The following is a 23,576-nucleotide window of genomic DNA, read 5'->3' as shown; positions in this document are numbered from 1 at the left end:
AGTTCCAAGCCGTTTTTTCACGAGGCTGCTGTTGGTTCTGTTTGTTAGTCCCATCACTCAAGATTGGGACTTCAGCTAAACTGAGTTTGAACCTGTGAATTACCGCACACCTCACGTCATTAGTATTCCAATATGTGCTCATAGTTCAGGGGAAGAAAGAAATCCTGGCGATGTGTCAACACCGAGGACTTCTCTGAATCCTAGGAATGAAAAAGGCTCTGTGTTTATGATGCTCGGCGTAAAAAAAAAAAAAAAGAAAGTGGTCAAAATGAACCAAACTGGACATTTGGGTGCCAGCTCTGCACTCAGCTTTGGGGTTTCTTCCTTTTGTACTATATGATGTCAATTTTTCTTCCTTCTGCAAGAAAATTAGTCCAAAAATGGTAAAACACAGTAATATACAGATGAAACCACTTAACCACACGTAACAGGCTGCCACCAGTTAAATATTCCCATCCTGCACTGATCTGCCAAGTAGTACATACAGTATTGCATAAAGAGACAAAACGCTTTAATAAAAAGCATTAACTCATAACCTAAAGTCACATTTTACTGATAAACTTTGAGGATATGGAAATATGTCCCCAGGCTGAAAAGCCCTCAGTTGAGACAATACATTAACTACTACTACTATATGTACTTATTACTCATATATAAAAATATTGTTATTGCAGTTGCAGAACAATACTAAAAACTTATATTTGAAAAGGTACAGTTTCCATTCCCTTCATTTGTGTTTTTTTTTTCTTTGTTAGGTTTTGTTTTTTGTCAGTTTTAAAAAAAAAAAATCATCTCATCTCTTTCAATCACCTCACTCTTGCTTTCCTCCTTCTGCCGCTTTGCCTTCTCGTCTCCATTCTTCCCATCTTGGCTTCACCCCATCTCTCCTTTTATTCCCATTTTTAATCACTTCTTTCTTCCTTCCTTGCAATTCACCATAGCCCTTTCTCTCTTCTCCATCTCAGTCAGGTGGTTTCCATGTGAACAAAAAGCTATTTTTGGCCTCTGTGGTCTCTCTTCTCTCTTTTTTTTGTCTTCTTCTTTTTTATATCTGTCCTTGAGTATTTTCTTTTCTTCTGTTGCTTACTTTTCTCCACCTGAAGCCTTACAAGTACACACGATTCCTTTTTATCCCATGTGGTGGATTTCTAGGGTCCGGATGGGCTCCGACCTTCAGCAGGCCTTCATTTTCCTTATTTGCACACGTTGAAGCCTCTGTCTGGGTGATGATGCCAAAGTTGAGGCTCACCATTGGTTGTGAATAATGAAACTGTAAATGATGTTGTGGCTGGTTATGCATGATTCTGTGTCAGTGTGTACAGTTTGTGTAGCAGCATAGTACAACGCCAATACAAAAAAGTTGGGAATAGGTGAAAACGTACATAAAACCAGAATGCAATGGTTTGCAAATCTCATCAACACAGATTTTATTCCCAACAGAACATAAACAACATGTCAGATGTTGAAACAGATATTTTCCATGAAATGATAGAAATATAAGCTCATTTTGAATTTGGTGGCAGCAACACATCTCAAAGGTTGAAAGAGGGGCAACAAAAGGATGGAAAAGGTAATTGCTGCAAATAAAAAAACAAATGGAGGAGCAATTGATAACTAATCTGCGACCAAACTGCGCCTGAAGATTGTGGAACAATTTCAGAAAAATTTTCTATGTTAAATTATGAAGATCCCACCATCTACAGTATATAATATCAGCAAAGTGAAAACCTGATGCACGAGATCGTTGGGCACTCAGGTGGCACTGCATTGAAAATGGGCAGGATTCTGTGAATTAGTGAATATGGTGTGGGCATCTTACACATCTGGAAAGGCCCCATCAATGCTGAAACGTTCAGAGAGGTTTTAGAGCAACATATGCTCCTATACCATTAGGAGCATCAGACGAGAATGAGACATTCATCTTCTAAAAACTCCATCAACTGCTCAGACAGTTGTTAAAAGAAGAGGATGCTACACAATGGTAAACAATCACCCTGGTTCAACCTTTTTTAAGATGTGTTGGTGAAAATTACATCAAAAAAACATCCGATATGTTGTTTATGTTCTATTGTAAATAAATAGGTTTGATACGATTCGCATTCTGTTTTTATTTAAGTTTTTTGAATTGGGGTCATGTGTTTCATGAAGTGTAGTAAACAAGCTGAGAAAACCTAGTGTGAATATTAGTCGTTAAAACGAATTTCTGCTCTTTTCTCTTTTTAAACAGGGAGTTAGAGTAGCAGTCCCTCCCTTTGATGAAAGCTGTCACGCTATGCATCAAAGACATCAACTTAGAACAACTTTGACCAAATGCAAACATATTAGCACATGAAACAGATTTTTTGTTTTTTAATTATGCTAGTTTACATGCAAGCTTTCCTTTGTTCTCAGTTGGAACTGAATTATTTCAGTGGAATTTGTCTGAGCCCAGCGGGGTGTGCAACAATAGAAGAACACATCCTTCAGCTATAACTGAAATGTGTCCTCAGCTTATCCCGTGAGTTCAGGGTCGCCACAGCGGATCATTTGTCCGTATGTTGATTGGGCACAGTTTTTAAACTGGATGCCCTTCCTGACGCAACCCTCCCCAATTCCTACCAGCACTGCACTGCACTGCACTGCACGGCTGGAGATGGGTGCAGGTTCAGTGTTGTTGCGGGATCAGTGTCAAGAGCGTTTTATGGTCGGTAGGCGGCCACTCTACCAACTGAGCCACTGCCGCCCTCTACTGAATGTTAATTCAGCAAGACACAAGCGGTGCTCTGGTCTGTGCATATTTGTCCTATAGAAACTGTGTTCTTCCAACTTTGTGGCAACAGTTTGGGCTTTTTCCTGTCATGTGTCAACATTAAAAGCTCTCGTGCACAGAACGAGCTACATCAGATGTTCTTTTCCCTGCTTGGTGTGGAAGACCTCCATTGGTCTGCACAGAACCCCTGCCCAGGGATCAATAATGACCTGGGGGATGAACTCGGATGCAGACAGTAGTCAGATCTTATCAGTCAGTATCAGCGTTCCCACCGCTTTACTCTAAATACTGAGAGAAACCTTAAAATTACACCAACCCAATTCACTTGGGTCCACAACTTATGTCTATTTTTCAGACCTACATTTATAGTTCTCATCATAATAGAGGTTCTTGTCAGGTAAACATACACAAAGGTTGTTTTAATAGCTTGAAAAGTTAAATCTTTGCTTTAAAGTAAAGTACAGTAAGTATTCAGATTCTTTGATATGACACTACAAGCATCGTATTTTGTTATTTGTTTGTTTTTTTTTTCTTGATGTGTCTAAAATTTAAGCCCACCTGAGGCGTACAGCAATTCTGAAAGACACGCATGGAAAGTATAAAAATGCACACTGCATGAGTGTTTTCAAGGACTCAAAAATTGGGAAATGGAAGATGTCTCTGGCCAAACTGAACAGCTGAACAAGGAGACCCATGGTCAGGGAGGTGACTAAGAACTTACCCCAGAAAAGCACCAGAATTGTTCTGCAGAGTTTAGCGAAACTGTTGGAAGCACAGCCATCTATAGCCCACCATCCAATGGACTCTGAGGGATGTGTATGCATCTATACTAGGTGTCGGCCTGCTGGTTAAAGATTTTTCAGTCTGTTAAGCCAAAAGCCTTAAGCTTTTTCTCTGGCAAGCCCCAGGCACTGCTCATCATCTGGGTAATACTGTACCATCTGGCGAAGGATGCTGGCGGCATGCTACGGGTCGGCTTCTTAGCAGTAGGGACAGTGAGACTGTTCAGATATGAGAGAAAGATGAATGCTGACAAATACAGGGATGTTTTTAAGTAAAGCCTGAAGTTTGGATTGACCTTTCAGCATATTAATACAAAGCAAACGGTACAACGCTGGAGTGGCTTCATAAGAAATCTCTGACTTTCTTTAAGTGACCCAACCTAAGCCTAGACCTACCTGTAGAGCATCTGTGGGGGAGACCTGTAGTGACAGTTCACAGGTGGTTGCGATGTGGTGGAGTTTGAGAGGATTACTGAAAAAGAGACCCCAAATCCAAGTGTGAGAAGCTTGTAGAGATTTTCCCAAGGTGACTTAAAGCTGTAATTATTTTGTTATTAAAGTCTGACTGTACATTTTTTAACAGTGTGGAGAAATTGAATGAATCTAAACACTTTCTGACAGGACTGACATGAGCTTGAGAAACGCCTGTTGAAGAAATGCATAACCTTCCAATCATCAGAGTAAACGCACAGTAATCATCATGATTGTCACCTGTAATCATACAGCACATATCACATTTTCATGTCATCTGGTTCATACGTCTGCAATCACACACAGTTCCAAGCAATCACAGAAACCAGAGTCAGACTGAAAACACATGACATGTAATTTTCTTTTTCTTGTGAACATACTTTTCCTCACACTTTGGGTCCATCATGAATTTATGCATAAATGATTGTGTAACATTTGTCTAAAGAGGCAACTGTAGAAAGAATCGATCACTATTTTATTGTGAAAGGCGTTGACCCTGAAACCAGTGACGGTTCACATTCTAGACGGCCGGTTCAGCAGTACTTACTGGTCAAAAGTATAGTGGCTATGCTGGGTTTTATATACCAAGATTCCTAAAAAATAAAAAAATCTTTTGCAGCAATTCCTGATTCAGTAGGTTTGTCCGGCTGCTCACCGCACAAGCTAAAGTAAAATTAGGTCGTTGAGCGATTACTTCAGTAATTTTATGAGCAAATTACTGCATTAGGGATGTGGGATTTTACAGTCCATCCGTTTGCCTTTACATTTATCAGGCTCTATGGGAATCCAGCAAAGTCGTCGTGAAAAAAACAATTACTTCAACCAGTTTCCCTGACCTCTGTGTGACCTTGCAATTTAAAATATCCGAGGCCCAAACTTTTAAAACCTTACTTTACTTAAACCTCACCTTACTTAAATACTTTCCCAATACCGTTCCTGAAAAAATACCTAAGCCACCTAAATTGCACTGTGCTACAAAGTTGTATTTTTCAGCAGCTCGAATTTCCCAATGAACGCAGTTTTACAACATAAAAAATAAACCTATAACGCAAACTTAAAGTTGTATGCTAACATGTCAATGAACGAAATGTAGGAGAGACGGATTTGAAGTGGGAAACCTCAGGTTCCTTCTGAGCCACATTCACACAGGTGGCGACAGAGCCTCTACTCAAGGTTCTGCAACATGTGGATCGGAGGAGCTGAAAATTAAACAGCTGCTCGCACTTCTGAGCCCGAGCCTCCCTTTAACTCTACAGTCCTTGCTGCATTATTGTTTTCATAATTATCAATTGTTAATGTGTCAAGTACCATAACTGATGGAGCGTATTTTCATTCCTTTTTGCTTGTTGGTATTGGACACGTAATATAGCAAGGTTTCATCGGTGATTGATGGGAGCTGCTGCGTGTTGCTGCTGTAAATGATTGAAAGCCTGAACTCTACGCTACATGTGCCGTAAAAAGTTGCAGAGGTGGAGAGAACGACACATTTATCATAGATCGTTTTGCCAACATGCTGTGCAGCTCTTTGAATAGAAACAGTCTGTAAATGGCAGGACATTAATCCTGATGACGTTGCCGCAGCGCTCTGCCCATTCAAAGGCTGACCTCCCTCCTTCGAGCAGCTCAGCATCCCTGCAGTCCAGCGGTGTCCTGTCAAACTAAATGTCCATCAGCAGAGTTGGGGTTTGTCAGAGTAATAGTGTGACTCAGCACTTGCCATAATGACACAGTTAGATGTCAGCCTGAAAGGGAATGACTGCTCGGTAGCATGAACCGCGTGCTGTTGTGTTTGTTTTTTTTTTTTTAGTTAGTTTGTTTGTTTGTTTGTTTCCTTGAAACACACAAACCTAATCTGCTTCAGATAATGTTGTTCCCCAAACACGGCTGCGGTCAACTTGCCCCGCAGTTGCATGTTCTGGGTTTTTCAATCAATTTTCCTACAGACCCAGCAAGAAGCCGCGGTCAAGGACATTTGATTCTGTTAATTGGTTCTCAGGAAGGGGCAGACGTGGGCGGCGTGCAGAATCCAAAGGTGCAGGCTGGGAGAATGAACAAAAGCTTGTCGTCTTTCACAATTAAATGCCTGCTTGTGTTGTTCGGCAGCACACACACCCTGCGTGTTGTATGTCAAGTCAGCCACCTTGAAAACAGCTTTGACCTCCAAATGAGTTTTTTTTTTTTTTTTCATTCTTTGCCCTTATTCATTTCATTAGTGCAGTCGGATCTCTCCATTTCTCTGCACTTTGTTTTTTCTTTTAACCTTGATTAAACTTTCAACCTCAACTGCACACATTCTGTGCATGATTTAAGATTACATGACTAATTTTCTATGAGCACCAAGGAAGCATTCAAACTACTGTCGAAACATGCGACAGCATGAACAAATTTCTTCCATAATTGATTTTAGAACTGACATGTTCCGCATTGTTTCGAGCTTTTTCGAAGTAAAAACTGTTGTTTACGAAACCACAACATTTTCTTTTCTCTATGCTTTGAATTGAAGCTCCTTAACATCCACACTAGTTTTCGTCATTTGGCAAATCCTCATCTAAAAAAAAAAATGTATCCTGTATGAGCAAACTAATAGATCTGCTTTTGTCTCTTTAATAGGTAAACAGGCTTATTAAAAATGCCTCTACTCACTCAGAATAATTATGTTACGCTGAAACTAACCAAGCTTACTAACAATAATTAGTAAGACATCCCGTTCACTGATAGTACTGCATACATATAGTTTTGACGTATATTCTTTCCACATCTGTGCAGCTGCAGGGATCCACATTCTACAGATTTCATCAGCTGCTTGTGTATGTGTCCATGCATGAAGGAAACTCATTACATCAGACAGGGTCACTACAGAAACCTGGTATTACATTATAATATAACAGTTATGCTGCTGTTAGTGTTCATGTTCAATGTAACAATAAATAAAACTATTGGGCCCCATGTCTTTATAAAATCATGTGACATCAGTCAACATCAGTCTTTGGCTTCTGAAGCTTTCTGTGCTGGTTAAGCAACAGCTTCACTTTCTGATTAAATGTACATGTTCCATTGTCAATGTGTGGGACTCGAGGCACAACTAGTATTTAGATACAACAATGTGGCCTTTAGTCTTACGAGCGGTGTAACACTTGCACTTGTTTTCCACTTACGGACAATCATCCAAACATTTCCAGCTTTTAATAAGTTTGTTCTGGCCACTTCATTAAACAACAGCAACCCACCTTCAGTTACAGGAGAGATTTTCATTTTTGTCTCTCATTTCCCAGCTTCTAACAAGCAATAAGAATTTAATTTCCCCTGAACTGCCTGTGTGGGCTGAGAGTAATTGCATTGTTTCCCTCCTGAGACGTGCTTGCCTACAGTCCATCTGTGACCAGACCTATTGCTGGGGAAGTGTTTCACTATTGCATTATTTTATCAATATAACCCATAACGGGAGGCCAGCTTGGTCTCCTGCCAGGAGTTTACATTCTTGGCAGCTCTGCAGGAAATGACAGTTTATTTTGAACGTAGAGCTGCATGATCAACAGGGGGCTGTGATACAAATTTTGAAACATAATTGATCAAACGCGTTATTATACAGTACAGTCCTCATTATTATGTGCGTATGTAAAACTAAACGATTCCCTAACATTACAAACTAGTTGCAGTGGGATGTATGTACAAAAAAAGACCTTGACAATAAAAGTAGGAGTTCAGAAAACAATTGTGATTTAAAAAAACTGATAGAAACAATACCTTCGAAAAATATAAATTTCATGGTTTTTTGTTATCTTATGATTTACAACATCGACCTTTACCGAGTTTCATCAGGAACCACCTAATGTTTGTGGTGCTGTTAAAATGCCAGCAGTCAGCTCCCAGATGCCTCCTAAACTTTCTCCAACATTCTCGTTCTGTCTTTATTCTCACTAGATCCTATTCTCACAGATCATGTTACCCCCGTCCTCAGACAATTACATTGGCTCCCGGCCCACCTCCACATTAACTCTAAGATTTTACTTGTCACATTCACAGCCCTCCGTAACCTCTCACCCCCATTTCTGTCAGAGCTCCTTCAGTCATTTACACCCTCACGCCTCCTACGTTCATCCTCAGCCCACCTCCTGTCCAATCCTTGAGCTCGCCTGACTTCTATGTGGGCTAGAGCATCAGTTGCTCTGCCCCCCATTTCTGGATCTCCCTCCCATCGGGCCTTCGCTCCACAGAGTCTCTCTCCCCATGTTAAATTTCCCCATTTAGGGGGGAAAAAAAACAAATGACCAGTGAAATATCAGTCCAGTACAAGCCTGCCCTACTGCCACTGCACCGTTATTACAATTATATAATCTAAACGGCAAAGTAATTGTCAGAAGCCCAAACCATGACATTGACAGAAATGTTATATTACAAGATTTTCTGCAGGTATAACTCTGCATGGTTTTATTCATTGCTACAGTATCGATGGTGGTAGCACTGAACGATACAGCATAATAATTGAACTGCTATTTTTTTTTTGCATATTTATTTTTTTGAGCGCTTTAAGATGAAATTCTTTTCAAGAGTTCCTCCCCTCCTGTAATATTTAGTGCAAAGATTCCATAAACTACTCTTATATGATATGCATATACTAGCATGTGTGTGACCTGCAAACATTGCTTAGAGAAATGTATTTGTTCAACCATGTTTTTTTCCTACAAACTCACGTTTGTCTCTCTCCCTCTCTGTCTGTCTCTCACCACTCACCACTCCCCCCTCTTCTCCACCGCTCACCATGGTGCTTTGTATATATTAAAAAAAAAATGGAAATCCCAACAAACGATATGCAAACTTGTTGTCAAGGTTCTTCCTGACTAGTGCTGTCCCTCACTCACGCCGAACACAGACAGTAAACTTAGACAATGAATTATTTGTTTAACTTTTTCCATAATTTAATGATCATAATTTTATTTAGTCATCATTGCATTTAAAATACTACTCTGTGTTTCTTTTTCTGTATTCTTTTGCAGTTTTCTCCACAAACCCCTGACTGAGGCTGGTTGATGCTCCATCATTTGACCTCTCCCATTTTTTTAGCTGCTCTCATTGTTTTCTTTTCCACTTTGATTATTCAGTCATTCTTGGCCTTGTTTCTTTCTTTCCATTTGTCTCTCCAACTGTAATATTCTGAAGGTGTCACTTTTCTTTTTGTCCTTATAAATGTTACTGTATGCCATGCTGCACTCTCTCTCAACCTCCCCTTACAGTTTCCATATATATGAAGAATTCTTTATTGGCCTGTATTATGTTATAGAGCTGCTTCCGAATTTTCTTCAGTAAAACAAAACTCTCGGTGTTCTATCCTGACTTCATTTAAAAATGTAACTCGCATCTGATCAGATCTGCTAACACAGCACTGAGCCAATTTTATATAACATTGTAGAGCTTCTGCTAACAAAGTGATACAAGGGGGCGGTTTCTTGCACACAGTTTCTGTACTTTCTGAATAATCTGCCTTTCTTTCACAGGGGGGGGCACCCCAGCACACCGTCAGAGGTGGTTCAGGACGGTGAGGAGAACCCAGCAGCGCTGGCCGAGAACTGCTTCAGAGAGCTGCTTGGCAGGGCAGCGTACGGCAACATGAACAACGCTGTCCGACCCATCTTAGTGTGAGTACCTGAACATTAGCAAAGACTGTTGCCATTTACGGTTTCTTTTTTTTTTTGTTGTTGTTGTTGGTTCAAATATGTCCTTAACAGCAGCCGCAGAATTAAGAATATCTGGAGGTTTGAATGTTGTCAGCATGGTCAGCATGGGCACTGTGATTGGTCCCTTAAGGTGATGGCTGTGAGCAAATAGGTTTCCCCTTCTTGAGATGTAGGCGAAAAATTTTAACAGTGAAGCTTAAACATAGTTACATGATATAAAACGTGTATGTGACAAAATGTGTCAAACTGATGTGCAACAAGGCAGATATGATGAAATTAGCTTGGTGTAACAGACGCAGCAAAAGCAGTTGTGTTAAAAAAACTATTCAGGATAATGTTATAACTCGGTCCTTGTGTTTTTAAATCCTGTTGTTAGTTGAGGTTGTATTCACACTTGGCATTTTTCTCTCTTAATCTCTAATTTTAGCTGAATAAAGAAAATGAGTAACAGAGTTTTGTTAAAAATGCTTCAAATATTATTGATGTGAACAGGACTGTGATGGTACATTTAATGTGTATTTAATCAATACGCAAAGATATCTGCCTCATTCTTCCCACTTTGAGGACCCACACACACACACACACACACCTCACTGCAGACTCCCAGCACACAGAGGAAATTAAATGAGCTGTTTTATCACACAGACGCCTGCCGCTTGAATGCAGCACACCGTTGCCACCGCCTATCCCTCCTGGGATTTAAATATTCTTGCCGCTGCTCCCATTGGCCACCTCTCCCCAGCACTCAGCACGGTTCGCGTAACTTGGACAATTACCGAGTAAACGGCCGAAGCCCTCAGAGACTTTCCTTGTTACAGTCTATTGCTGTTCTGCTGAGCCCCTCTGAGTGCAGCCCTCACCCCAGTCCTCAGTTTATCCTCAGTGGCTTCAGTAGGAAAGGCTGATACTAACATTTAAATTAGTAAGGTTTTGAATTTAGCGTGTTTAGCTTTATAAGCACCGTTCATGTAGAGCTGATGACATCACTGTGTCATTCGTGGGACGTCACACCAACCCGACACAGTACAACAGACAACCTTAACGGAAAAGACACACAGTTTAAAGAGAGAAAAAAATCAACAATAATAAATACGTTAATACGAGTTAAACCCAGCAGGTGAAAGAAAAAGTTATTCCATTTTTAATGAAATAGAATATGATAAGAATGTCCTTGTTAGTCCCAAATGATTTCAACTTCCTGAGAAGGTACAGTCTCTGATGGGATTTCTTTACGATTTCCTCTGCCTTCGGGGAGAACTTCAGCAGGTTTTCAAAAATTGTTCCTAAGTATTTATACTCCTCCACAATCTCCACTGGCTCCCCCCTGAAGGAGGGTGGTGACTGATTGAGCCATCTGTCTCTGTTTAAGTGAAAGGGTCACTATCATCTCCTTGGTTTGATTTATGTTGAGCTCAAGGCACGAGTTTCTATGATGTTGCTATGATTTTGTATGTGGCCGGAAAGCAGAGACAGGAGGACTGTGTCATCAGCGAATTTTACAATGTGACAATTTTGACTGAGCAGAATTATACTCATCTGTGTAGAGGATAAAGAAAAGAGGCGAGAGGACACAGCCTTGCGAAGACATTTTGTTTGGTCATTCATCCGCTATAGATTTCAGTGTGAATCCTAATGACAATGGCAGTCTCCTGAGTTTCCATCTAGTGCTATTAAAAACTGAAAATGTCTACTTCAATATTTACATATAGGTTTAGAACAAGGCATGTCTCCAAATGCTGTGTTACTAGTTGCCATGCTAAGTTTATCAAGGCTTCGCTTTTTTTTTTTTAAGCGCTACCATGACACTTAACACATCCTCTGAAGTGCTCTGCTACGATCTGCTGTGCTTGTCCATCCTCTTCACGGCCCCTCAGGTATTAGTCATTATCGAATTGAATAACAAAGCTGCAAAAACGTACGAAAATTAGAATGAATCATTGAATTTCTCTGATTGGTTAGATGGGTGAGCCTCATGTGACAGCCAAACTCTATTACCGTTTGGTTAAGTGCCTTGTTTATCCCCCTTTCTTTTACCCTAACATATGATAATACACTATTCGTGAATAGCTAAATAACTGTGGGCAACTCAACGTAGTATCCAGAGCTAAAAGTTAAATGGGACATTACATAGAAATGTTTGGGCTAGACAGGACAAAGATACTTCATAAATATAAATCTATAAATATCTGCTATTCTTTGCTAATGTTTGGTAAGAAAAACTGCTCCATGGCTGTAGCTGCTCACTGCATAGTGTTTTTTGAGTTAATGCAGTACAGACATTTGGCTATAGAGTAATTATTATTGCTAAGCATAGAATACTCTATCTATATCTATCTATCGATCTGTTTTCAGTAGCAGTAGTAATGGTACTAGTAATGGCAGTAGTAATATTTGGTGAGAAAAGACATTATGGTTTTGCCACTGGGGGCCAATTAAATTGAGAATTGGTGTGAACATTATGGGCTTCTGGGGGCTTTTCCTGGTAATGGTGGAAAGAAATTGGACTTGTACACGATGCCTTTTTAATGTTGTGTGCACACACACATTTGCAAAAAGAAACCCACAAACACTCTTAAACTTTTAGTGTTTGAAACGACACGTTCTTCTGTGGGACTGGTTGTAATAATCGTGTTTCTTGATAAATCATGGCTAAGTTAACAGTATTTTATTGGTCTGGGAACATCTCTGCAAAAATCCTAGTTCATCACCAGGTCACTTCCTGAATTGTTTTCTATACCAATTTTATAAAATCAGTTTACACAAACAAACAAACAAAAAAAGTATTTTGCTTAAAATCTTTTATTTTGCATCTCCTTGGAATTTTACCGCACTCAAACCACAATGTGGTTTAACCAGAGCTGAATGACTATGGAAATAGTTGGATTGCATTTATTTTTTCCGAGGAGCAATATAGCAGTTGCGACTCTACATTCGTGATTTATTTATTTTTTTGTTTTTCTTCTCTAATATTCAGCGTAAACAAGCCATAAATGATAAGAAAAACCAAGCATAGAATCCCATAAGCTACTCTTTCATGTTTCATGTAGAGCCTCAACCTCACTGGTTCATTTTGTTTTGATTAGCTTAGGCTAGTTGTTAGTCTGATGCAATACTCATTTATTTCATGATTCTGTCTTAATTCACCAAAGTGCCCTTTGATTGATGGGAATCGACCACCAACTGAGAAACCACATAGAACATTTGTTAAACGTCGACATTACAAATCTTTGACGTTTACTGGAGTTGAGTGTTGAGTAAGACTGACAGGTTTAGTCGCGTCAAGCTGTAACAGTGACCCACTGCTGCTTACAAATTCAAGCAGGGAGCAAACATCTCATGCTGCCATTAACAGGTAAATATATAATATAACTGTGGCTGCTTGACGTCTGTAGGGCCTCTTCAAGAGCAGAGCTTACTTTAATCTTTGCTCTCTCCTCACACTTTCTCTCCAATTTATTAATTGGTTTCTTTTCCCCTTAAAGCCTTTTGTTGTTAATTCTAGTTCTTTTATTTCTCTATGAAATATGTTGAAATTACCTTGCATTTGTATGACTCATTTGTGCATCCCTTTATCTTTTCAACAACGTTGGCTGAACAAGTAATGTAAGCAACAGAAGCTCTTATTTTGAAATTTAACATATGCTTTAGCGTCTCTCTTATTCCTCTTGATTTCAAACACTTTTTTTCCTCTCTGTGACTCACTGTCACTGTTTTTCTTGAAGAAAATTCAGTCCTTTACCAGTGGAACACCAGTAACTACTAGGATGAGGAAATGATTTATATGGCCAATATTCTTTTTGATGTTCAGGCTGATTCATGTAGTGGCAGTGCAGCTAAATCGTACAGCTCAACGCATCTCCATTTCTGTTCATATGCCTCTTGGAATTACATTTTAGAATCTAAACATAAACCCGCCGAGGATGAGATTAGTTGCACTCATAGCAATTTGCAACATAAGTTGTTTGGTTTTAATGGGATTATTTTTGCTTTTATTTAGAAGACCTTGAAGGTAAAGTATCAAAGTAAATTATCATTCTCTTTGATCTCCAGATTGTTGGAATAGTGCATAGTGTATTTATGAGACACACATTGAGATGGAGAGAGACTCTTCTGGGTGTATTTATAATGAATTAAGCATTTGGAATGCATCACTGTGGTCTTGAGCAGTGTTTTGAAAAACCAAATTTATTCGATTGGTCAAGTGTTCGTTGTTAGTTGCAGCCATGCGTTACTGCAGTCGGGTCTACTTACACAGTATGAGACAGTCCCATAATGCTTTGTTTCACACAGTGATGTCTCCCGTCCTCAGTCTTCACACACTGTCAGCGCTCATCTCAGGTCTGACACCCAACACAGGATGTCTGGCAAGCATACACACACACACACACACACACACACGGCTGCCCTCAGCCTTCAATAATCAGTGTTAAAGACTTCGGTCATACTGAGTGTGTCATCCTCACACCACAAGTCTATTACTGTAAACGTGTGTGTGTGTGTGTGTGTGTGTGTGTATGTGTGTTTAGGCAAAATCTCCATGTGCCACCTCCAGCTGTTACCAGTGACTTGTTGACATCATGCTCCCCCTGCAGGCTAAGCAACATTGCATCATTTAGTCCACTGGCAGAAAAATCCCATTGAGACATTTTTCTTTCTTTGTGGTAAACAGTATTTCATATGTATGAAACCAGATACAGTGGGAAGAGTGCAAACCATTTTTTTAATAATTAAACTCCGTGGGGCAACGCTCACATAAATTGTGATGGATGCAGTCATTGTAAGGTATAAACGATGTAGTCAAACCCTCGCAGCACTGTAAATGTAGTGCGACGACTATTAAGGGCTTCGAACAGAAATGTTTAGGTATGACAGCATAAAGCAACCAAACAGAACTAAAGCTTGTTTCATTCATCATTTCATTGTTTCTCTTCTTTAAACAGCTGTTGTGCTTCATGTCTGTCTGCATGTCTTTGTATCTGTAGATGAAACCAGTTCTCCTCCTGCAGGGCTCCTGCAGAGAGGAGGAGGACGGGGGACCGTCTTGAGACTATAAATAGAAAGGATTGGGGTTAAAAGGCGGGAGGAGGGATTTGGGGGGTTTGGATTGACGTCATATTAGTGAACTGTTCTCATACAACCAGCTCCCAGTCACTTTATTACTGTGTTCAGCCTCTTCTCTCATTACTGTCTTTGTCTATCCTTATTCATTTCTCTTCTCTTTGCTTTGCCTCATTAACACCCGTATTATTTATATCAATCCCAATGACTGTTTGCTTAGGCTCTGTTACCCTTGAGTGATTTATTTTAGTCCAAGGCTTGGATATCAATTTAAACTCTTCTGCTGCTGTAAGACCCAACTCTGGATTCAGATGATAATAAAACCATACTTTGAGCAATGCCCTGATCATAGTGTCCTTAGGAAATGGGTAAATGGAGGTAGTATACCTGCCCCATCAATTGGAAATCTAGCTTTTAACTATATCAAATGCAAATGTTCAGTTAAACTGACATTTATGACACAATGAGATTTAAGGTTTGAAATTCTAAACCTGATCCTACTTTCTAGGCACTGATGAAAATGAGGATCATCAATAGGTTACTTCTATCCAAATGGCCCTTTTGGGAAACCTGTGAAACACATTTTCCCAGTTATAAGTTGTCTGCTGACTTGCATGTGTGAAGCCTCGTCGGTTCAAACCAATAGTTCAGCCTGAGTTTATTCAACCCTTCAGTTAAATGGAGAAGAGATTGTTTGGACACGGGGTTGACCTCAGAGGCTTTTTTAGCAAAGGAAACATGAATGAGATCAAAATTGGGGCCAATGTTAGCATTTGGTCAGAGGTTGCGGCTGAAAACAGCAGGCATGAATAAAACAATTGTGGGGGTGGGGGAGAGGTGTCTAGCAGGTGAGATGCAGCTGTGGAGGTTGGAAATATCCCTGAACATCTCCTGGGTTTCACTGCTGAACTGACGTGGCTTATGTGCACAGTATAAAGAAAATCAATAACATTCCTGGATCTCTAAAATGCAAAAAACTGATGGAAAATACATCATACTCACAGCTTTCTCAAAGCTTAATCAGAATCCACACCACTGTTTAGAACATTTGGTATTAACGAATCATTTGGAGCATCCTCGGAATAGTTTCCACTAACAGAGGAAGACCACAGCCTTTTATCACACTTCCGAGACTTTAGAGTTGGAAAACTTTGTAAATCTCGTTTGATTTTGATTATTGATTAATTTTAGTGCAAAACAGGTTCATGACTCATTGAGTAGAAGCTACCAGAAAAAGTAGTTTGTAATTTCTTAAAAATCTTTGGCTTCTTGTGTATCTCCAGCTCAGAGTTTGCCTTTTTGCAAATAATAATTTGATCTCTTTGATTTATTGATTGTTGCATTTTAATACTTTTACCTGATCCTCCTTTGCAGTAACAAAATTTATCTTCAGTTAAGCATCATTGTTAAGATCAAATTCAAATTTCCATTAAATGTAGTACTGACTTTATACCTGCTGTTGGCTACTCTGACGGCGCTTGGTTTGAACATCAGTGAACTTGTTCTCATTGTCTTTATTGTCTTTTTATCATTTTTCAGGACTTTATATTTAGTGTCTGAAAGTCCTGTCAATATAAAAGCTAGAGCAGATTACATGTTATTGTTCTTTTCAAAACTAGTACTAAATACTAAAGGTTTTTACTCGCAAGTTTTCTCGCGTCAAATATATATCGTTTTTTTGTTTTTTTTTAACCAATGAAATGTCAGTGAGCCATTTCAACTTTAAGTAGTTGGCAGCTGCACCTCTGACCATTCATGATGCAGCTTGCTGAAAGATCACTAACAACATGCTCTGATATTTGAGATGACACCAACAAATGAGCCAGTGGTACATGGCTATAATATGCACAGTCATGTTTGTGCTGGACGAGATGAGCAGGGGTTAAAAGTATCGCAGAGACTGATCATCTTTTGTTATGTCTGTCAGCAGAGCCAACAGCTCCTGCTGCAACTCCTGCACCAAGCTTCTTCAAATTTCATTCATAACTGAATATCTGGGGGGGGGGGGGGGGGGGTTAATTTGCTTAACATATTAATGCAAACCTTCACTTGCTCCTTCTGTTTAACCCCTGATATGCGGTAAATGATTTTTTCTTTTTTTTTCTTTTTTTGTGTTCAGTCACCTGGATAATCATCACCTTTGGGACCCCAATGAGTTTGCGGTTTCCTGCTTCAGAATCATCATGTACTCCATACAGGTACCGTGTACAGAGTGAGAAAAGTGTGTGCACTCCCTTCATTTCTTTACAGTACGGTAAAGTACCTCATTGACATGATGTACTATAGGGTGTACTTTTAGGCCTGCTTGCTCATGCTCCTCTTGGATCTGGCTCCAGCACTTGTGATCTTGACAAGCTGTCATGCAGCCCCAGGCTTGAAGTCAGCAGCCCTGAGGCCTCTGTAGACAGAAGGAAAGCACAGCTGATCACACACTCTTCTTGACATTCACTCTGCTTTCATTATATCCAAGCTCAGTTGTTGAAGCTAGTGCTGTGGTTCTTCTTTCCTGAGTTTGGTTTTCTTCTCGCAGTATAAATCTTACTAGGTTCAGTAGGTTTGGGAACTGTTGACCCCAGGACCTGGCCATAACCCTGACCATGTACAAATCTGTAATTAAAAAACACAAATGTTGTGAGCTTAGGGTCGGCCCAAAGTAAACCCTGTCTCTGTTTCTGTAAGTGAAGTGGGTTATGCCCTCAGCATCACTGAAAACAGAGACCTGGTATTATGTGCATATTTCAGATTTGTTATTAATTTCGCACATTGTTTTTAACTATGCCTTGTAGTTGAAAGGCATTTTTCAGCTTCAATTAAATGCTAATGCTGAAGATATGATAGCCAAGGTGGGGGAGAGAGATGTAACTGATGACCCAAACAGATTCTTAATCCTCTCCTCAAGCAAGTTCACAGTTACCATGTACATTTTATCATGTGGACCTTTATTAAGAGACAAAATACACCATCAGACAAACACATATGCCTGTGTGCATTACAGAATTTAATTTTGTGGCCTTAGTTGACAACATTTTAACTCATCGGACATTTCTGTTATAATAATTGTTACTTAGCACCTGTAAAGAATAAATGTCTGTAGCTCTTTAAGGGTTTGCGTGGATTGTGCATTAAGCCATTAGAAATTGAAAATTTAAATTTAAATCTGATGGGACGTAATGGGTTCTTTGCTTGTGTTACCATGCTACTGCTAATTAAACCACGCCCACGCAGTTGAAAGAGCATTAAGCTCTTAATAAATAATCAACTTTAACTTTGGTTGTTGCAGATTAAGTCATAAATTCGTAATGTGTTTAAGAAATGTTATTAAAACATACTTCATACAATGCTGTCAATCACGTTTTACACCACAGTGCACTCACACACTCCTCCTCACTCACACTCACAAATATCCCAGTATTTCTACTCGGTCTCTTTAATTGGTTGCACATGCAGGAGTATCCCAGGTGACTCTGGGCTGCAGCCACAGATAAAATACAGTCATGCTGTGCTGGGGTTAGTGCACAATACAGTGTGAGCTTTGCTGGGTGTGTGCGCGCCGTGAGAATGTCTAACAGACACTGGCAGCATTTTGTGTCTCTGATCTGTCCAGGAGGGGATGTGCCTGTCTGGCAACAAGGAAACAGCATCTGCTTGATCCTGGTGTAGAAAAAAACACACACACACAAACTCTCCAGGCTTGTCCCACAGAGACAACAGAGTTGGGACGTTTTACAGACTTGAGCAGTAGCTGCTGTCGAGGTTCATTGATCTAAAAAAAATCATAGACATACAGGATGTCAACTTCCACCAAGTATTTATTAATTCCTACACTTTGGAGCAGAAGATAGTCCAGGTTATCCTGCAGCCTCTTTTTCTTGCACTACAGTCATCTGGTTTAAAAATAAGTGTCCTTTTTTACTATAAGAGTAGGACAAAGTCCATAAAGAACGTATTAAATACTTTAAGGTCAAACATTTTACCTGTCTGTATAAAGTCTGCTCATCTAACTGCTGTAGCAAAATAAAATGAGTATGATGATCATAAATGCGCTAGATCGCTTTTCCATCTCTGTTTAAATGACCCCCCCCACACACACACACACACACACACACACACGGATAGTGTGGTTGCATCTTCAGTCTTTTTACCCTTTGTCTTTTGGGTTCTCCAGGCTCAGCACTCCCACCACGTCATCCAGCAGGTTCTCAACCACCTGGACACTCACAACAAGAACACTCCGCGGGTCAGGGCCGGCATAGTCCAGGTCCTGCTGGAGACTGTGGACATTGCTGCTAAAGGATCAGTGGGTGAGTGAAAGTTAAGACACTGGTTTCCCTCATGCTGACTGAGGAGTTGATAGATGCAATTACCAAACGTTATTTCTGCCGAGTTTGGACCAGCACTGCACAGCTGGGAATGGGAATGGGATGTCAGGGGTTCAGTGTCTCGCCTAGAGACATATAGCCGGGACCGGGGATCGAACCACTTACCTTGTGGTCCGTGGACAACTGCCTTACCAGCTGAGCTACAGCTTTGTTATTCATAATTTGCCATTTTATTTTTAAAATCAAATTAACTGGTCGATCATCATGCTAATGCCACTGAGCCCATGTTAGAGTATAACACACTCAATTAATATAATTATTAAATGAACCTGTTACGCACCGGGCAAAACAGCACACGGTATCAGTATGGTGTTCATATCAATTCTTTTCCCTGCAGAGGGGATTGCATATCATTTAACACCAGCCAAAAGGGAAGATTGTTTAAAAGGCAATATAGCTTTATTAAAATATCAAGAAATCATCATCGGGACCAGTTGTGGACCCTCGTCCAGCAAATTGAAGTCATTTATTATGATTACTAATCCCTCAGGAGTGACCCACTGCTGCTCACCATCTCCTTTTTTCATGTCCTTCTCATGGTTTGAAAAAATTCAGCCAATCAAAGGTGCTATTTTTCCTCTCATTGAACTGTTTCCCATTCTGTGCTTTCAACAATATGACATTTTTGTATGTGTTAATTGCCTGATAATCCAATGAGCATGAAGGTTTCACACATTTCAGAAGAAACTTTCAGTGTTAGTTGGTGTTTTAAATTGAGGTGGAAAATGTATATTAAGGAAAAGCACAGTTTAAAATTGTAGCTCTTGCTTTATTTTCATTTAATTCCTCTCACCTGTGTTTTACCATTTTTTTTTTTGCCTTGGGTAAAAAAAAAACAACTGTCCATCTGGATAGGAATGATTCAAGGGTCCGATGGATTTGAAAGTGAAACTGTGACACATACCAATCTGTGGCTCGGTACAGTATGATGATGATGATGATGATGATGTGTTTAGATTTAGGATGAAAATGGAGACTCTCCCCCACACACTAACTGATCCATACACACTCGATGTTTAAGTGTAATTTGTCAATATAAACTGAATGGAAAGTTCAAAAATGACTATAATAGGAAAAATTATAGTGATTTGCTGAAGGGGTCGGCTTGTTTGGGGTGTTGATATGAGAAGCGGTGAGGTGCATAGAAGCCTGGGGTTTGTTGATAGAGACAAAATAATACATTGAATTCTAGCTTCATAAGATTCTGTCAGAATATGGATGTGAGATGCATGTTAATGACAGGTGAACAACTAATTGTGGAAAGTATAAAAGTACAAGTCTTTTGTTATTGTGCTTAAGTACAATTTTCATCTATCTGTAAACAAATATAATTATGGCTGCTTGACTTTTACTTCACTACATCTAGGAGGAAATATCTATACTTTTTTTTTTTCAAAGTTGTTAGACATTGCAACCTCATTGCTTACACATTTCACAATATTACTGTTTTTAGTTCAGGGTCACCACATCGGACCATTTTGTCCGCATGTTGATTTGGCACAGTTATTAAGCCGGATGCTCTTCCTGACACAACCCTCCCCAGTTTCTACTGGACTTGGGACCAGCACTGTGTGGATGGGGATGGGGATGGGCTGTTGGGGGTTCAGTGTCTTGCATCCGGGACACTTCAACACTTGGTCGGGGAGAGCAGGGAACGAACCTCTGACCCTGTGGTTGGTAGGCGGCCACTCTACCAACTGAGCCATTGCCCCCTAAATAATTTCAATATCTGCTTTTATTTTTATTCAGCAATGCCAAGTTCTGGTTGTATTCAAGTTCTGGCCAAAAACAAAACTTAAATGTAATATACTAAAACTATGTTTTAGCCCACTTGAAGAGTGTTTTTAATGGCAAATAGTATGATAAAAAATAACTAATTGGTCAGTGTCATTGTTTAAGAATATTTCCATTTGAAAGTAACGGCCAAAAAACTACATCCATCCCCACATACGTGAAACATCTCTGCCATGCAAAGTGGTTTTGCTTGCTGTGAAACATTTAGTCTGCTGGACATTAAATGCAAAACATTTTTGGAGTATTATTTAATAGACAAAAACCAAGATGAACCGACAATATGTCAAAGGATCATTATTTTATTTATAATCGTCCTTCTAATTAAGCAGCAATCAGCACATAATGCTACTACAGCTTTTTAAAAAGGAGGGGACTGCAAGAAGACCCCGCCAGCTCATCAAAAATGAGAAATTATTATTTAATAAGAACCTTTTCATGTCACCGTGTGTTACCCCACAGAAGGCAAACGCACACAAAGTATATATTTATATTCTTATTCTAATAAGAGAGAAATAATCAAATATTTTCAATCAATCAAATCAGTTTTTTTTTTTCAGATTGACAGTGAGTTAAACCTACCGTCATTCCTTCTGATTAGGTCAGTTAGTTTGCATTGTGCATTTTCATTCTGATTGGGATATTAATCAGTGGAATGTGTTGATCCATGTAACCACATCTAATGAATAGTTTCAGTTAGGAAGAGTGTGTCATGGTGAGGCTACTTTATAGTTTTGCCTCATTTACACAACAATAAATTAGAATAAGTAATAACTACAAACAAATGGGGGAAATAATTAAGGTTTTATTTTAATTGTACTTTTACTGTAAATTTTTGAGGCATTTCATTTCACCTTATTCATCAAATTCACAACAAAAATACAATTTAAATACTGTATAATGGTTGTTAAACCAGCACGCTCATAACTATTTCCAACATTACAGTTATGGACACATTAATGCATAAAATGTTAATGCATTCATGTTATATTCAATGAATTGAGCCGTTTTCCATAAGTACTTTTTACTTTTGCTACTTCATGTATTTTAGTGAGCTAATTTCGTATTGATGGGTGAGTAACATTTTGAATGCAGGACTTTTACTGCATTTTCTCTATAAGGATCTAGGTACTTCACCGCTGCTACTCTAAAAGTTACCACAATTTAAAATTTCAAACGTAGTAATTGCATCTAAGTCTGTTGGATTCCTTACAACTGGATCTACTCCACTTTTATTTCTTTCTTTCTTTTTGGCTGGTCACTTTGACTTTATACTGCAGACAAAATAAACAAATAAGTTGTGAGTTTAAATACATGGGGGAGGTTTCTGGTACGTTCTTGTGGTTCCGTAGCCGAGTGTCGTTTTAGTAGATTGTGTTATTGTGTTGGTTACTTCAGTAGAGTAACAGTACAGAATGTTTAGAAATGCTCTAGTTGAGCATTAGATGCCTGTTCTTTGCTTCATTAACAGTTTTAGCAAATGTTTTTTGTTAAGCAAAGCTCAGGTAAATATTAGCTTTAAATGCAACACTAAAGTGGCTTCAGTTGCTAGAAATGCTCACAGCACCTCTCGGTAAAATACCCCGTTCTGTAAGAAATAATAATGGCTTGTGATGAGTAAGATATTGTGTGTGATATATGCTGAAAAAGGTGAAAACACTATATAAATGCACAGTTTATTCAGTAGAGTTGCTACCATGTGTTTGTTTCTTTGTTTTCTTATTTTATTAATGAACTCGCTTGCGCCATAGGCAGGTACTGACTTTGTCATAATGTGAGGTGTTGTGTTTTGTGACAGAGTGAATTAGGACAGTTAGTTCAGAGGGGGCGTGTTAAACGGGTCCAACAGCACAGATAGAACTCACTGTGCACTTTGCTTCTCTATGTTCATGTTTAATATCAGTGCTTCTCTTAGAACCTCTAATGAATCCTTTAGAACCTTGATTAATGTACTGTTTCAAGTCTGACCTGTGTAGTGTTACTGAATATATCAGACTGAATTTATTTCCATTTGATGGAACAGTGGAGGGTATCAAACATGAATTCCTGCTTCTTAGTGTAAAAGTACAGCTTGGTATATACGTATAATATATACCACATATCAATGTAATACATATATACATTTGAGGAAAGTTCAACTCTCGTTGATGCTTCAGTTATTATCTCACATGAAGAATTAGTTGGCAGTACTGGTAGCAGTTATCGTCCCTTCTTTAGGACAGTTGACAGTAAAAATGGAGAATGCTACTCAGTGAAGCATATAGGTGTTGGTTCTTTGTCCCTGTTGGAAGCCTCTCAGCAACAAGTCCATTTTATAGGGTGTTTCATTTTAATAGGTCTTCTATGGTGTGTGACTCTGTGTGTATATATGAATGATTGCAGGTCCCACTGTCCTGGAGGTGTTCAACACTCTGCTCAAACACCTGAGGATGAGTGTCGACTGCGAGGTTGGGGAGAGCTCGTGGAGAAACTCCAGCACCAGCGTTTCGTCTGGCCGCAGCAAAGACAGCGAAGAGCGGATCGTCCAGAATGCCATTATCCAGACCATCGGTATTACAGTTTTCATGTCCTGATTCAGACACGTTTTTCAGGAACTAATCAAAATAATACATAAGGGAGCTTGAAATGGTTATTAGCCACTAATTGTCAATTGTCCACTACGCTGTTGAAGATG

General features: G+C 39.4%; 1 protein-coding gene across 4 annotated transcripts in view; it reads left to right on the top strand.

Moving 5' to 3' along the window:
- The window catches only part of efr3a (EFR3 homolog A (S. cerevisiae)), an 84,638-nt gene that overhangs the window by 41,554 nt on the left and 19,508 nt on the right, over positions 1-23,576 (top strand). For all 4 annotated transcript variants that reach the window (XM_067529160.1, XM_067529161.1, XM_067529159.1 and 1 more), the window contains 4 exons: positions 9,495-9,635; positions 16,852-16,930; positions 18,898-19,033; positions 23,285-23,452. In XM_067529160.1, the coding sequence (XP_067385261.1) occupies positions 9,495-9,635; positions 16,852-16,930; positions 18,898-19,033; positions 23,285-23,452 (524 nt within the window). The remainder of the gene's footprint in view (positions 1-9,494; positions 9,636-16,851; positions 16,931-18,897; positions 19,034-23,284; positions 23,453-23,576) is intronic.

This window comes from Channa argus, chromosome 14 (assembly GCF_033026475.1).
Source record: "Channa argus isolate prfri chromosome 14, Channa argus male v1.0, whole genome shotgun sequence".
NCBI classification, from domain to species: domain Eukaryota; kingdom Metazoa; phylum Chordata; class Actinopteri; order Anabantiformes; family Channidae; genus Channa; species Channa argus.
This window is presented reverse-complemented; position numbering and strand designations above follow the sequence as displayed.